Source organism: Temnothorax longispinosus, chromosome 4, assembly GCF_030848805.1.
Source record: "Temnothorax longispinosus isolate EJ_2023e chromosome 4, Tlon_JGU_v1, whole genome shotgun sequence".
Taxonomy (NCBI): domain Eukaryota; kingdom Metazoa; phylum Arthropoda; class Insecta; order Hymenoptera; family Formicidae; genus Temnothorax; species Temnothorax longispinosus.
In genome coordinates, this window is record NC_092361.1 from 2,267,821 (window position 1) to 2,283,242 (window position 15,422).

Sequence of the window (15,422 nt, forward strand, 5' to 3'; positions counted from 1 at the left end):
TTAATAAAAAATTAAATATTTCTTATATTTTATTAAAATTCCAGACAGCACGCATGTTTAAAAGATGCCAAAAAAGACAGATATTATTTGATTAATTGTTGAAATTAAGTCCAAACCGACGCTATAATTTAAACTATAATTCAAACTATAGTTCGTTATTTCTAATTTAATCCTCTTATCACATATCAAACAACAAAATATATCCATAATTTTATTTAACTATATATAATAATTCGTTGTCTCAAATCTATCATTTTTTAAATATATTAATAAACAATAAAAGAATAAATCCACGTTAACAATTATTCAGATATTGCATGATAAGTTGATCATTTTCAAATTGTTCAAAAGATCGTTCGAAGTCCACGTAGCGTAGATTTTTGTGGAATCTCGCAAAAACCTGGACGATCAGGCAATTAATTAAATTACTCGCGATAAGCTCGTATTTCACAATTCACAGAATTGTTTCGTAAGAATTTTGTTCTCGATAGATTCGTCGCGATGCATTTTTCGAGAGAGAAACTCCGCGAGAGTATAACATATTTGATATACGAAGATCACGCGAATAAGCTGCAAATCAGTTATTCATTGGGTTTACAATATAATAATTTCATCCAGGACGATGATTCCGATCCGGTTGGGTCGGGTGCTGCAGAGAATTACGGGAGGTCGCCACGCTCGACGACCTTGCTTTGACTTTGGGAGTTTTGGGACACCGACTTGCCGCGGCTTGGACTCGTCAAGCGACGAACAGCTCCGTGACGTTACGCGTCTCGTTGGTAAAGGGTTAGCGAGCCTCGTCACACCCGGCGGTAGCGGTACAACTCGCCTCTATTTGCACGATATCGGAATCGCGAGGGAAAGCACGATCGCTATGGCGCTCAACAAGCTCAGCATCGACAAGGTGGAGTTGGCGGACAAGAGGGTGCTTATACGGTACGTGTTACAGTTGTGTTACAGTTCTCCCGACAAGATTTCATTGAGAAAAGAAGGCAGCGAGGAAACGGCGAGGTATACGCAAACGTAACGGGGATATAACGAGACAAAATGACTTTCCAGGGTCGACTTCAACGTGCCGCTGAAAGAGGGGAAGATAACGAACAATCAGAGAATCGTCGCCGCGCTGGACACGGTGAAGTACGCCATCGACAAGAAGGCCAAGTCGGTCGTGCTGATGTCCCACCTGGGCCGGCCGGACGGCAAGAGGGACGAAAAGTATACGCTGAAGCCCGTGGCTGAGGAGCTGAAGACTCTCCTGGGAAGAGAGATTCTATTTTTGAACGACTGCGTCGGACCCGAGGTGGAAGCTGCGTGTGCCAATCCGGCGCCTGGTACCATAATTCTGTTGGAGAATCTGAGATATCACGTCGAGGAGGAGGGTAAAGGAGTCGGTCCTGATGGAAGCAAGGTGTGTAAGATTATTTTCATTATTTTATTTAATTCAGCATCAACTATCTTTAAATACGAATATGTAAAAGTATGGAACATAAGAATGATATATTGATTTATTTCAGATTAAAGCAGACAAAGACAAAGTCACCGAATTTAGGGCGTCTCTGAGAAAGCTGGGAGATGTGTATATAAACGACGCCTTCGGAACCGCCCATCGCGCTCACAGTTCCATGATGGGAGATGGATTTGATGTAAGAGCGAGTGGTTTTCTGTTGAAGAAAGAGCTCGAATATTTTGCGAAAGCTCTGGACAATCCAGAAAGACCGTTTCTGGCTATACTCGGAGGGGCTAAGATCGCTGACAAGATCCAGTTAATTAATAATCTTCTGGACAAAGTGAACGAGATGATTATCGGAGGTGGCATGGCCTACACGTTCTTAAAAATATCCAAAAACATGAAGGTACGTAATATATTTAGTAAGAATGATAGTAATATTTGCGGTCCAAATTTCTGATTTGTACACCCACTCGATTCTAGATTGGAAATTCACTGTTTGACGAAGAGGGAGCGAAAATTGTGAATGACTTATTGGATAAAGCGAAAAAAAATAACGTCCAGATTCATCTACCGGTGGATTTTGTGACCGCCGATAAGTTTGCGGAGAATGCAGCGGTGGGAGCTGCGGATATTGAGAATGGTATACCCGATGGATGGATGGGTCTCGACGTCGGTCCAAAATCGAGAGATTTGTTCGCTGGTGAGTTACATTTTTTCATTATTTATGACAATTCACATATTTTTCGGGGGAAAGTTATACAAGACTAATGCATTAAGTGTTCGATATAAAGGCATTAATTATATTGTCTTGACGCAGAACCAATTAAGAGAGCAAAGGTCATAGTATGGAACGGCCCAGCGGGTGTGTTTGAGTTCGAGAACTTTAGCAAGGGTACGAAGAGCCTGATGGATAATGTCGTTGAGGCCACGACTCGGGGAACGATCACTATTATCGGCGGTGGGGACACGGCGACTTGCGCGGCTAAGTGGAAAACGGAGGATAAAGTGAGCCACGTGAGCACCGGCGGTGGTGCGAGTTTGGAACTCCTGGAGGGTAAAATATTGCCCGGAGTCGCCGCCCTGTCTTCGTCGTAAATTCGTCTTCGAAGTATTAATGTAAAGACCAATCGTACCGCGATGTTTTAACGTTCGTCAGTTTTATAGAAATTTAACTAGTAGCGTTTGAACTTTGGGGTGACAGATATATTCGTCAAACTCGTTAGCGAGACCAAGAATGTATCTATTTTTTGTTCTGAGTTGTCGGTGTAATCGTGTCGTTCCATTTTTCGGAATACCAGCATTCTTTCACGAGGAACATTGAAATTTTACGTTGACTCTTAGATCTCTATAGTACGATTATATTAATGTACAGTTACTGGATGTGTATATTATCTGTAAAATGTAATATACTAAGATAACAATATATAAATTTATCTTGTACATTAGCTACTAAGGATGTAATTTGTAAGGAGAGACAGTCGCCGTTATACTAAGTGTAATCGTCCCTGCACGGTAAAAAGTTCGCTCATAGTTTGAACACAGACTTCGGATTGCTCTGCATCGTATCGAACTGTAAATATTATCTTTTATTTAATAGAGTGATTATATATTTCCGGCCGTCTGTAATGTCGAAAATAAATATCAAACGCACGATCTTATGCCTTTTTATATTAAACGCCTTGACATTTACATATATAATTATAAAATTAAATTTTTTACATTGTGTATATATTTCCCATCCGATATAAAATTATGTACAAATGTTGCTTTTTGTATAAATATCTGGCGTCCAATAGAAGCCTGAGAGCGGCCATCCCGCTTCGGGAGACGCTTGTCCCATTATATATGTTCTGTGGTTGGGACCCCCCACCATCTGGCACGGACGCGCGCTTGCCGAGTCAGCTGACTGTCATATATCCCCTCCATCTGAGTAGTTCGGACTTCGGACGTCCGAAGTTCGGACACGAACCATAGCACGGAGCACGGACACGAACCACGTGTGTACCATTACCGAGCGTTACGACGTAGTTGACGTCCACTTTCTCAGGCGGCGCGTATATTGCCGAGTGCCATCTCTCGTTATAAATCGCGTTGTAATCGCCAAACATTGTCAAATTGTCAAGCATGGCGGCGACCGTGGCGGTGAAGGATGTTAACACTTTTCTCAGCCAAAAGCAAAATGTTGCCGACAAGGAGCTCGCCGCGGAGTGGGCGCAGCTCGAGGAGCTGTACGGCAAACGGTAGTATGATAATGCGATATTTTGCGCGATGGGATACCGCGGGATAAGAAAACTGCAATGACAAACCTCCTCGGTCTCCGGTGACTTGCAGGCTTTGGCATCAGCTGACACTGAAGCTGGAGACGTTTGTGAAGAGTCCGGTGCTCCAGCAGGGGGATAATCTCGTGCAGCTCTACGTCAACTTCCTGTCGACCTTCGAGAACAAGTGAGCGCTACCGATTAGGCTGTATTTTAAATTTAAATAGTTAAGGCCTTATACGGTATTCGGTCCCATTCCCATTTATATTTACATTAATTTATGTATGAGGTCTTTGTTCATTTCATTTATTTATTTTGTTTTCATGAAGAATAAACCCATTGTCATTGGTGGAGATACTGGCGCACGTGATACAGCAGTTCCAGGATAAGCAAGAGGCGATTAAATTCCTGGAGAAGACAGAGTCAAAGGTCCAGAGCAACAATGAGGCTGTCGCCCTTTGTAAGGTTCTCAAAGGACAGATTCTGCTGGATAAACTGAACAATCAGGAGCAAGCGAAGAAGATCATAGAGGAAGTAGAAGCTATGTTGGATAACGCCGATGGTGTTACAACGGTTCATGGACGTTTTTATCTTCTCGCCAGCCGGCTGTACAGATTACAGGGCAAACACGCCGAATATTATCGCACAGCGTTAAGGTACGTTTACATATAACGCGTATAAGCTTGTTAACAAGATTACACAGTGTTTATAAAATTTTATATATTTTACAACTAATGTAATCTTTTGTTTTATTATTAAGATATCTAGGTTGCATCGAATTGAGCAGCTTGAGCAGACAAGAGCAAGAACAGCACGCCTTCTTTCTCGGTCTTGCGGCGCTTTTGGGCGAAGGCGTCTACAATCTCGGAGAATTACTAGCACATCCAGTCTTGGAGTCGTTAAAGGGCACGCCGAACAACTGGCTCGTCGATCTGTTGCAAGCCTTCAACGCTGGCGATATCGTCGCGTTAGAGAGATTGAAGCCGCAATGGAGTAAAGTGGCCGATTTAGCGGCGCAGGAATTAAAATTGAGACAGAAGATCTCGTTGCTCTGTCTCATGGAAATGACTTTCAAGCGGCAAGCCAACAATCGGTACGTATACTATATGACTGTTGTTGAATGCGGCGTGAAGTGTAAGGTTTATATCGTTATATGTCTTCTCCTAAAAAATACTGTTCACGACTCGCAATGAATTGGATGGTGACTTTACTAGTATATACTAAATCGATTCGTGAAAATCCTCTCACGAGTCGATTAGTAAATGAGTACTTTGCTAGATTTGTTTAACGCGATTGGATAAACTTAGCCAGCGCGGCCGGGCGCTCGCGAGAAAGCGCGCGGCTGATTAATGTGGTGCCGTCTTGATAGGACCATACGTGGCCACGTACAATTCAGTTATGAACATGCATCATTTCAAAATTGAATGGTTTATTTGTCAATGACGTACGACGTTTTCCATTCTAGACAACTGACATTCACGGAGATCTCTCAGGAGACACGTCTACCTCTCGGCGAAGTTGAATTGCTGGTGATGAAAGCTCTCGCCCAGGGACTCGTACGAGGTGCTATAGATCAAGTGGCGGGTACTGTCAATATGACCTGGGTACAACCGCGCGTCCTAGATCGCAGCCAGATCGCCGGAATGGTACAGCGCCTCGATGGATGGTGCAAGGATGTTAGCTCGATGGAGAAACTCTTGGAGTCAAGGGCCACTGAAATCCTCACTCTCTGAGAGTATAGGCCACTTTCGATTTACTCATTTGTTGTGTCAGCAGAATGTTGGTTCGCGTATTCATAATTATAAAATCAGTTTCTTAACATGTGTGTCACCAATAAATATGAACGATTACTTCTTTACATTTTCTACATTTTGCACTTATTGACAAAATCCTCTGCGCTTCTAAGGGGGTAATATCACCTTGTGAACCTTAAAAACGAAGAAGGTGTTGTAATTTTTTTATAAGAAGTTATAAAAATGCAAAACAGAAACAAGAAGTAAATGTTTTATTTGGAAATTCGTGAAAATACATTTTTCTAGTTGTTGGTGCATTGGTATCTATATCAGTGATGAATATTAAATGCTGTCCTCTTTCGTATAATATTAAGTACTTATACTTAGTATTATACAGAGTACATGAATTATACAACTTTAAGTAAAAATAGCCTACTAAAGCAAATATTGTTAATTCTATTTACAATTTATACGTATTACATGTAGACAACCAAGCACGAGTTTGACTTAATATGACTGGCAACAATTTAAAATATAATCTTATAACAAATATGTAAAAGCTAAAAAGATTAAATATACAATATCGTCAGACATTACGGATTTTTCCACAATTTGAGCACATGATTCTGTACACTCAGCTCTTTTTCAACTTCAATCTCTAAAAAGAACGAAGTTCTAATATTCCATCATTTGTTTGTCTTTCGAATAAAAAAAAAAAAAATTAAGTACACTTTAGTACTCCGCTCTCTCAGTTCTAATAGAAAATCAATTAAATGAACGCAGTTAAAAGTACTAAACGAAGATCAATACGTTTAAGTACATGCTTATTCTATATCACATGATTGACTTTCCACTTAGTCTCGACTCTTGCCCTTCTTGCTTACATTATGTATCGTATGCAAACAATGCAATTAAAAAGTAGCGGGCTACATTATTTCGCGATGTATGAAATAATGACTTTAGCGTGCTCCCTCTGTTAAGAGTTATTCGCCGCTTGTCAGAGCTCATTAATACCATCGGTTAGAATCGATGGGCTAAACAAAGCTAGCTACCTATGTAGCAAAATATTATATAAATTTGCAAATGCATCTTCCCTTATTCAATCTTGTTCTTTCAGTCTATATCCATAGACTTTCTCTTCAGGCTGCCATCCAAAACTGGTGGTCCAGAGGTGAGAAATTTCTCTTTCAGATACATGTAATTTTTCAATCTGGAGCCAGCGTAATCCTGAAACATGTAACAATGTCCATATATTTAAACGAATCCAACGGAACATAGTCAAAGAGCGAGAACACGAATACAAGAGCCAAAATACATACCCAATAGCCAAACGGTATTTGTGAAAGTTTCGCGTTTACGACGCTCCAGAGACCCCAGAATAAGTGACTAGCTAGTGAAAATGTCCTCACTTCCATCATGATGCGTTCCTCCTCAAGAGATCCTTCTTTCCCCAATGTTTTCAGGTAGGCTCTTATGAAGTTGAGCTGTTGAGAGAAAAACCATTTTGTAAAAAAAACTGTATATTAAAGAGGAGGCGTAGAGGGTTACCCTACACTCTTGTTTAAAATTGATTTAATAATGAAATATATATAATCTTTTTTATAATAGCTTCATTAAATAATCTCTTAATAAATTCATATTCGTACATTAAAAAATACTCAATGATATATGAAACTATGTAGTTTGAAATGGCTTTTACAACGCATTAAAAACATTGTACAGTAATATGAACAAATTAGACATACACAGAGCTTGATTTTATAACAAATAAGATAATATCAGGCATTTGAGAAAGGAATAATTTAGGGTGCATTACATAACAATATAAAGTATACATAAAAAAAATATTTTTGTAGATATCGATGTAAGAAAAAAAAATGATTGATATGAATTATTCACGCCTATCCATTACTGTCAGAAGATAAGTATCCCCTATTTATTTAAAGATTTCCGTTAATATATTCGTGACAAATTATCGTCAGTAGCCTGGATTGTTTGAAAAACCGTTCGCAAACTCAGGTATGAATTCAGCACATATTAATTACGCATACGGAATACGTGTCAATTAAAGTGCTCCAATGGAAGGTAATGCACTTTTAATAAGCACCCGAAAAGATACGTTTCGCAAAGGGTACGCAGGCTATGAATTGACTAGTGAGGAGAGTGTACAGGTACTCTAGAATCGTAGATGAGCGGATTGGTGCTGCCAAGATGGTGGTACCGGTGGCACCCTGGTTCCCACAAATGTAGAGCACCCACAAGTCGGGATCCATCACCCCACAGACAGTTTCACATTGCCGGCCAATTTTTTCTCTGTTTGCAGGCATCAGCCTTGTCTTGACGGATTGCGGTCCTGTGAAACTAATATATACACACGCAGCACACGCCAAGCCGACACCCTGCCTACTGTGCCCTGGTACAGTACCGAATAGCATAATTTTTAGCAACCGAAAGCTGCCTCATTGCCGAATATTGTAAAATTTTGATCGAAACAATTCGTACATTACGCGTTTTTACGATTTACATGAAATGCGCGCATTATTTTCAAATTTTTCATTTTGCATCTCCGAATTAGGATGTGAATTTGGGATAAATATCATATTGTAATCGTAAAAATAAAAACAAAAAAAAATTTCTTACCTAATTACAAGAAAGAAATCAATTGCTATTAAAGTTTACAAATTTTTCCTTTGCTACAACTTCCCCCTTATCGATTTCACGACATGCCCATTATGCTATACCTATATTTTTTAATTATGAATATTATACAATTAATGATTTAATCCGCTTACGAAAGAACTCATGATATGGTAACACTGGATGAAGCATATTGAACAGATATCTTACCCGGATTACTTCATCTCCCAAGCCCTTCTTTAATTCGTGCTTACCTTTTGCTCCTTCGTGGCACCACCGGCGGGACGTTCGTGAAAGAAAGGATATTCCGGTGCTGTGTAGTCGTACAGCCATTCGGCGAAATGATTGGCGATATCAAATCCTCGATAGTTGTAGGAACAATATTCGAAGTCAATAAGTACTAACTTGGGCTTTCGCGTATTTTGCAGGAGGAGTATATTTCCCTCTTGCATGTCATTGTGGCAGAACGTAACTGGGTGCTTTTGTTGCATTACAATTGTCCTAAAACAGAGATTGGAAAGTCGTAAGTCTCTTACATATCTCGGTGGGAAATAATGTTGGTATACTTTGATACGCAAAACGCTTTGAAAATACAAAAATAAAGTATGCACGTAAAAGAAAAGGTAATAATTGCAACTATTTTTAAAATTATACGATTATAATTTGAAAAAGATATCTCATTTTCATTCTTTAAGATGTTTCTACTGCTAGTCGTGCTTACATATGTAGTTATTGGCCATTTCTTCATTTTAGGTAGTAAAATAATTAATTTCATCCGTTAACATTCCAAATTTCTAGAATTTGTTCATATAAGAATAATTTTTGTCTTTTGATATAGCAAGAGTAGACGATAAATGGCAAATAACTCAAAAGTTAACTCTAGTTATATGTAACGATCGACAGTTAGATAATGTCTTTTTTGTAAAACTCCAAATACCACTTGTTTACCTGAGCCAATCGATCTCGTGCTCCAAATTTATGCATTTGATCGCACTGACGTTCTCCAGCTGCCGGCTGTCGATGTCCTCGCTGTTCTCGAGGATGTCCGTCGCCGTGTTGAGCCAGTTATTCATAGTGTCCCATATCCACGTGGGCTCTTTGCTAATTGGTATCTGCATCGTGTGTATCTGCCCCATCTTCTCCGCGATCAGCAGACTCAGGGTCGGATCCGCCAGTTCCTTGGTGAGCAACGGCCGGGCCGGGATGTACTCCTCTATACGGCCGCCAGGGAACACTCCGTGCAGCTTGGGGCCGAGTCTCCTCTCGGACAGTAAGGTGAAGATAACGGATTCCGTGATGAGTCCCTCTAAGGCACGCTCCCCGTGCAGCTGTCCGTATAGACGTAACAAAACCTGTCGAGGCTCTCCCCTGACCGGGACCGTTCCCTCGGGAAGCTGAACGTTGTACAGCCAGTTACTCAGACCACCGCTGAAAGTAATTTGAACATGCTTCGTCACTTATCGACCTTGCGTCGCTCGTGTATACCTTCTCTGTAGAGAAATCTCACGAACCTGATGCGGCTGAGAATAATGTTCTCCGCCGTGATATGTTTCCACACGCCGTGCAAGTAATCCCGACAGATCCTCGCGGCAGTTTGCCTCATCTCCGGATTCTTCTCCGACATCTGCAGACAAAGAGAAAGACATTTAATTGTATCCCTGGAACACTCGGCGCATAAAAGAAATCCACTCGTTTCTTAAAGCTAGAGCATACACAATTTTCCCTCACCGGCTACTGACAAATCATCTGAACGATTTCTTGACGATGGAGGTTATGCGACAAGGATAACCAAGGGACTGACACGTGCAACCCGAGACTGTTTGTCCGTTTGTTTGTCTCAGCGAGGCATGCGATCAGGTGATCGGATTCGCGGAATCTAATTATAAATCGGGCAGATAACGTGCGGATATCATGCCAAAAGACGCGATCGCCCGATCGAGATCATCCGCTGTTGACACGTAAAGCGATTACCAACAATACCAACGCATGCGTCATGACGTCACTGTCAGCGGACAGTGCGTCAATGCGCGCTTTTCACGGGCCGCAATCTTGAATTTCCAGCCATGCGTGTTCGTAGCCGCTTCCTGGTGGACAGCGAATTCGAAACTAAGAATAGGAATCTCTCAGAAAATTAAAGAATTCCTCTTGCGAATCATCCCTCGCGATTAACGTGTTGAATCCTTTTTCAACCCTGTAACGTCCCTACGATTGTGACCAATACAGCCATCGAGTTCTGAGAGGCTTTTATTTTTAGATGTAAAAAAAGGGAGACGAAAATAATTGCTCTCTGCGTAATTGTCGCTGCATTTTCCAGCACGCAGAATCAGAAAAGGGATAATTAGTCGAAATTACAAAACAAAAGTGGAACCTGCACTTGGTAAACTAACTAATAATTAAGACAATATGTCTTTGTTTTTCTTTCGAATTAGACAAAGATAGACATATGATTTAACTATTAATTAGTTTATCAACAGGTTTTGGCTAAGGGCTAAGCACTCAAGACTTCTTTGAACGAGTTTGCACGGATCGTTGGAAGGATCATTATACAGTCTGCTATTAAAAATATGACGTTCGTATTAGACGAGCGATTGATTGAATTTTTTTCCTTGTTTACGCAGTTCTACAAAATTTCATGACTTATCCTATAGGCTGCTAGAATGAGGTATTTTATTTTCTTTATGATTTTTTTGAAGAATCTCCCTGAAGAAGCGATTGATCGAATTTCTTTCTTGATTACGCAGCTCTACAAAATCGCCCTGATGACTCATGGTCAGCCTAGACTGCTATGACGAGTTATTTTGTTATCTGTATGATTTTCCGAAGAATCTCCTCGAAGAAGCGATTGATTGAATTTCTTTCTTGATTACGCAGCTCTACAAAATCGCCCTGATGACTCATTGTCAGCCTAGACTGCTATGACAAGTTAGAAGCGATTGATTGAATTTCTTTCTTAATTACGCAGTTCTACAAAATCGTCCTGGTGACTCATTGTCAGACTAGGTTGCTAGAACGAGCTATTTCGTTTTCTCGATGATTCTCCGAACTTCCCCGAACTTCCCTGAAGAAGCAACAGAGTGTCAGTGACAATCTCGATTGTAATGACAATTTCTATTTATACTATCGAGCACTCCTTGACCGCATTTTCGATTCGAACGTGACAAGCACTTTTCGTGACAATGTTCCGTTCATCGCGTGTAGGAAGGAGCCCTCGCACTTTCATTGCGCAGAAAAGAAAGAAGTGTGAAATCAAAATCTTAATATGAGTATTCAAGCGATATAATATCACTTCAAGATTTCCACGTTGAAGTTAAAGATATTTAATTACAAATCAAGAATATTCCTTTTTCTGTATAAGTCTTGAACTGAAAAAGAATAACGCAGAGCCCGGAAAGCGCGATCGATCCTCCGCAGCCGAATTCCTTTTGGCTTGCGAAAAGGAAAGATTTGCGCAATCGATAAATAACGAGCATGGATTAGAACATCAAGACTTAAAAAATACGATACGAGTAAAGCGTGTAAATTCCAGACGTTCACACGACGTTTCGGAATGTTAAAACGCGAGCTGTTTTTCTGCTGCGCTATGCGACCGCGGTGCTTCATATGATTTTTCTTTTCCTTTCTTTCTGCGAACGCAGCACCTGGATATACCCGGGTGTCACGCTCCTGGCGAGCCGTTTTCTTATCTACTTTTCTTTTATCTGCATTTTTTGTGTCTCGAGGATCTGATCGACTGATTTGAAATAGGAAATATTAACAAGCTTTTGTAGAAACGTTATTTTAAAATGAAAAATATACTCGACGCTTTTTCTTTTTTACATTTTCAGTGTCCTTTTTTGAGATCTATATCTTTTGAGTCTTATTGTTAGTGATTTTTATCAATATACCTTGCGGTTGCGTTGTTTTGTTAACGAGCAGAAAAAGAATTCCATTATATAAACAGACTCGATTTTCCTTTTCAAATCGACATTTTTCTCCGACAAACGCTGCAAATGGAAAACGTTTTGGGATCCACTTCTCTCTCCCTCCTGCAAATATCTATTTTTACGAACGAATAAATTGAACAGAACCCGTGCATTTCCGCCCGGTATTTCCGTCTGTCTCGAATTCTTACGCAATCGCATGTTTCAGTTCGGCGCGGATAGAATAACGATCGGGTTAAAAAAATAGCATACCATTTTTTTCCTTTTAAAATAATTATACGAAAACAACTTCCTCTCCGAATGCAGAGAGGTCTTCTCGCTGAGTTACCATCACCACACGGAAAAAAAAGGTTTTGCTGCAACAGCAAATCTATTTGTTAAATATACAACATTTTTTTGCTGCGAGAGCTAATTAATTTTGCGATAATAGCAAAACATTTTGTTGCAATAGCAAACAGTTTTGCTGAACTTTGCTATTGCAGCAAAAAATGTTGGTTGTCCGTATAGTATATAGCAAATCCTTTAGCTACATTTTTTTCCGTGCAGAAATGTGTGGTGATCGAAAAAAAAAACCGACAGTTTCGGTCGGATTTAAACTCTCGGATCTTTGGATCACTAGAGCAGCGCACATTTCTATACGCGATCGCCACACTTGAGATGTGTTCCATAACTCACATATACTACGTTTACGCGAGCGTTACTTCTGTAGTAACTTACGATATATCACTCGTTTACGCGGAGTAAATTATCGTAAGTTACTACAAAATTCCGTTTAAGCGAAAGAAAATCCCGTTTACGCGAAGGAATTATCGTAAGTTACTGCAGAAGTAACGCTCGCGTAAACGTAGTAATATATGCATACTTGATCATTTCCCTATAATGATCAAGTACAACTGCTGCGTTCGCTTTGGACGCTTTCGTGCTGAAAGCGTCAGTCCATCTTTATTCTTTATTGCTCAGTACATGTTGAAAAAAGATGGAGTGGTGTTTTCAGCACGAAAGCGTCTAAAGCGAACGCAGCCAATTATCATGTTACATAAACAATAGAAAAATGCGTATACATATATGTATTATGGAATATATTCTTTAATCGTATGTACATCGTCAACATGCAACTTTGATTTAGCATACTACCGCGTTAAAGCGATAACGCATTAATATAATACTGCGCACATTAATCTGTCTCTAGATAAACAAATAGTCTGCAGTTTTGCGCGCAGTTCAGGAAGTTCGCAAGGTCTATGAATGGACGTGAGGTCTCACAGACTGTCTCACACTGCTTTCATGACCTTCGATGTCCATCTCGTCGCCTGTTTTCAAGGCTTAAAAAAAAAATAATAATAACGCTATGCACGTATTCCGGCGATTGGATGCGACAGAGTTTCAAGAGGATATTGTGACTATCGGACGATAGATAAGCGAAAATTGATAAGCGGCGACATTCCGCGGGAGTGCAAGATTCATTATAAGCCTCCTCAAATCCGTGTGACATATTTGCGTGCAAATTAGCGTGTCCCAGCTAGCGGACAGTCCTAAAAGACGTCTTAAAGACATCACAAAGACGTTTAAAGGACGATATAATTTTTCAAAATGTCCTTTAGACGTTTTTTAAAACATTTTTTAAATGTCTTTTAGAAGCTTATTCTGCCAGCTTTTGGGATAGCTAAATTTCATCAGAATCCGTAAATCGAAAGGTAGAGAAATGAGAGGCGAGAACGAGAATTGGAAGCGCATGTGATTCTCTCTTCGTGAATTCCTCTGCACCTATGAAATCAGATATACGCTGACGTCGTCGAGAAAGGAGACGAGAGGAGAGGAGAGAAGGAAAGGGGACGGGGAAAGCGCAGCAAGAGGATAAAAAAAAACAGCAGTAATGATTCCAACGAGTAAACACATATTTTATTAATAAACAGTATTTTTTTTAAGTCTCCGGGAAATCGAGTGGAATAAAAAGCGCGACGTCTTAAAGGGTCGAAAAATAGCGTCGGTCCCAAGTTTCCAACAAACAAACACGCGTTTTATTTTTCTACCAGCTTCGGGGAAATCGTGCGGAAAAGGGATTGAGGGGGAGTTTGAAAACAACGTCAGTTCCAACGTCGCGCAAGTCTTACAATTAGCTGCGGGGAAATCGGAGCGGAATAAAAAAAAAAAAAAAATTGCGACGGAAAAGAGACGTCAAGGTCGGAGAAGCGTAAGGTTTTTTTTTCCGGGAAGCGATTAAAGCGAAGCGATTAAAGCGACGCGATTAAGTCCCCATTAGGCGCACGTATTACGTGATAACCCCTGCGACGGGAAAAATTCCGTTTCGCGCGATGGAAAAAAACTCCGCGAGATGCGGCAATAGGACCCTGTTCGTTTTGGAACTTCTTGCACGGTTCTCGCCTTTTTCTTTTCATATTGGAGAAAAAAAGAGAAAAATTAAATTAGAATAAAACCAATTTACGGTCCGAGCTTCGACTTTAGTAGCCTAATAATATTTCGGCGTATCACGTCTATTTTTTTTTTAAGAGGAAAGATGAACTGTGCAGGAAGTTCAGGTAAAATAAACACGCCTAAATAGGCAAACAAATAAGAAAACAAAAATCAAATACGCTAAATACCTTGTCCTCAGCGCCCATGTCGAAATCTCGTCGTCGGATGCACGGTAAACGGACTGAAACGACTGGCCGGGCGCTTCAGAGACCGAGAGAAAGAGCGAGAAAACGACGACGGGCGAGTTGGCGATCCTCCGGATTCCCCCGGCGATGTGGCACGCGCACCTAGCGCCTATTATAATTATCACCAGCGCTAATTATCACGAGCCGTCGAGCTGCGTCCCGGTTTCCACGCGGTGAGGCCGAGCTCCCGGTTGCTCCCGTTAACGGACGGGACAGGTCGAGGGGACCTTCGGGTGGTGGAGTCAGGTGTATCAGCCAGGTACTTCCGATAGGCACACGGCCGTCGACGCACGACGACAAACTCACGTGGCGAAGATGATAATCTAGTACGTGCAATATACGCAGGCAGGTGTATTCGGAGGCGTCGTGGAGACGGAAAAGGATGTATCCTCGGCGAGGGACTGTTGTGTGTTCGGCTCTGAGAAAATCCTCGGGAAACCTGGCACTCTCCGGAAGACGTGTAACGCCGGCTCGCTCGACGCTGCTCGGAATAATGACTGATAATGACGCACTCCGGTCCAGTCGGGCGCCGCCTGGTACTCGGTTACCCCGCTTGTTTTCGTCCCGCGCACCAATCCGAGTCATCCGAGAGACCTGGCGCACACGAGCACGAGGTGCCGGCGGTGGGGCGACGGGCGATACAGTACGCGATAGCCGATGCCGATACCGCGATGCGGCAACGCGTCGCCGCGCACTTATCGCGCGCGTGTATGTGTGTATGTATGTACAATACCGCGAATACGTACGTGTACCGCGTGTATACGTCG

The 15,422-nt window shown here is 41.3% G+C and overlaps 3 protein-coding genes across 4 annotated transcripts; 2 read left to right on the forward strand and 1 right to left on the reverse strand.

The window, feature by feature from the left end:
• The first annotated feature begins 671 nt into the window (after nt 1-671).
• Pgk (phosphoglycerate kinase) lies at nt 672-3,103 on the forward strand. The gene is made up of 5 exons (XM_071776883.1): nt 672-936; nt 1,060-1,408; nt 1,515-1,853; nt 1,931-2,150; nt 2,268-3,103. The coding sequence occupies exons 1-5, from the start codon at nt 875-877 to the stop codon at nt 2,543-2,545; spliced, it is 1,248 nt and encodes a 415-aa protein (XP_071632984.1). The 5' UTR covers nt 672-874; the 3' UTR covers nt 2,546-3,103.
• Nucleotides 3,104-3,530: 427 nt separating this feature from the next.
• Rpn9 (regulatory particle non-ATPase 9) lies at nt 3,531-5,566 on the forward strand. The gene is made up of 5 exons (XM_071776886.1): nt 3,531-3,690; nt 3,782-3,895; nt 4,038-4,364; nt 4,469-4,801; nt 5,174-5,566. Exons 1-5 carry the CDS (start codon nt 3,575-3,577, stop codon nt 5,439-5,441), a joined length of 1,158 nt encoding a protein of 385 aa, XP_071632987.1. The 5' UTR covers nt 3,531-3,574; the 3' UTR covers nt 5,442-5,566.
• Nucleotides 5,567-5,696: 130 nt separating this feature from the next.
• LOC139812216 (choline/ethanolamine kinase) lies at nt 5,697-15,186 on the reverse strand. 2 transcript variants are annotated; one of them, XM_071776887.1, is made up of 7 exons: nt 14,962-15,186; nt 14,599-14,882; nt 9,590-9,702; nt 9,027-9,506; nt 8,333-8,579; nt 6,761-6,925; nt 5,697-6,668 (listed from the first exon to the last, which is right to left on the reverse strand). In XM_071776887.1, exons 2-7 carry the CDS (start codon nt 14,614-14,616, stop codon nt 6,555-6,557), a joined length of 1,137 nt encoding a protein of 378 aa, XP_071632988.1. In that variant the 5' UTR covers nt 14,617-14,882; nt 14,962-15,186; the 3' UTR covers nt 5,697-6,554. The 2 variants fall into 2 exon arrangements, with proteins under 2 accessions (XP_071632988.1, XP_071632989.1); XM_071776888.1 differs by lacking the exons at nt 14,599-14,882; nt 14,962-15,186 and adding an exon at nt 9,807-10,046.
• Between the last annotated feature and the right edge of the window lie 236 nt (nt 15,187-15,422).

Excerpts from the sequence above, each read along its gene's own strand:
- Pgk (XM_071776883.1), top strand. The coding sequence starts at position 875 with ATGGCGCTCAACAAGCTCAGCATCGACAAGGTGGAGTTGGCGGACAAG. Across the intron at positions 1,409-1,514 it reads TCGGTCCTGATGGAAGCAAG|ATTAAAGCAGACAAAGACAA; the intron begins GTGTGTAAGATT and ends GATTTATTTCAG. Across the intron at positions 2,151-2,267 it reads ATCGAGAGATTTGTTCGCTG|AACCAATTAAGAGAGCAAAG; the intron begins GTGAGTTACATT and ends GTCTTGACGCAG.
- Rpn9 (XM_071776886.1), top strand. The coding sequence starts at position 3,575 with ATGGCGGCGACCGTGGCGGTGAAGGATGTTAACACTTTTCTCAGCCAA. Across the intron at positions 4,365-4,468 it reads TATTATCGCACAGCGTTAAG|ATATCTAGGTTGCATCGAAT; the intron begins GTACGTTTACAT and ends TTTATTATTAAG. Across the intron at positions 4,802-5,173 it reads AAGCGGCAAGCCAACAATCG|ACAACTGACATTCACGGAGA; the intron begins GTACGTATACTA and ends TTTCCATTCTAG.
- LOC139812216 (XM_071776887.1), bottom strand. Across the intron at positions 9,507-9,589 it reads ATTATTCTCAGCCGCATCAG|CGGTGGTCTGAGTAACTGGC; the intron begins GTTCGTGAGATT and ends AATTACTTTCAG. Across the intron at positions 6,926-8,332 it reads GTGCCACGAAGGAGCAAAAG|CTCAACTTCATAAGAGCCTA; the intron begins GTAAGCACGAAT and ends TTCTCTCAACAG.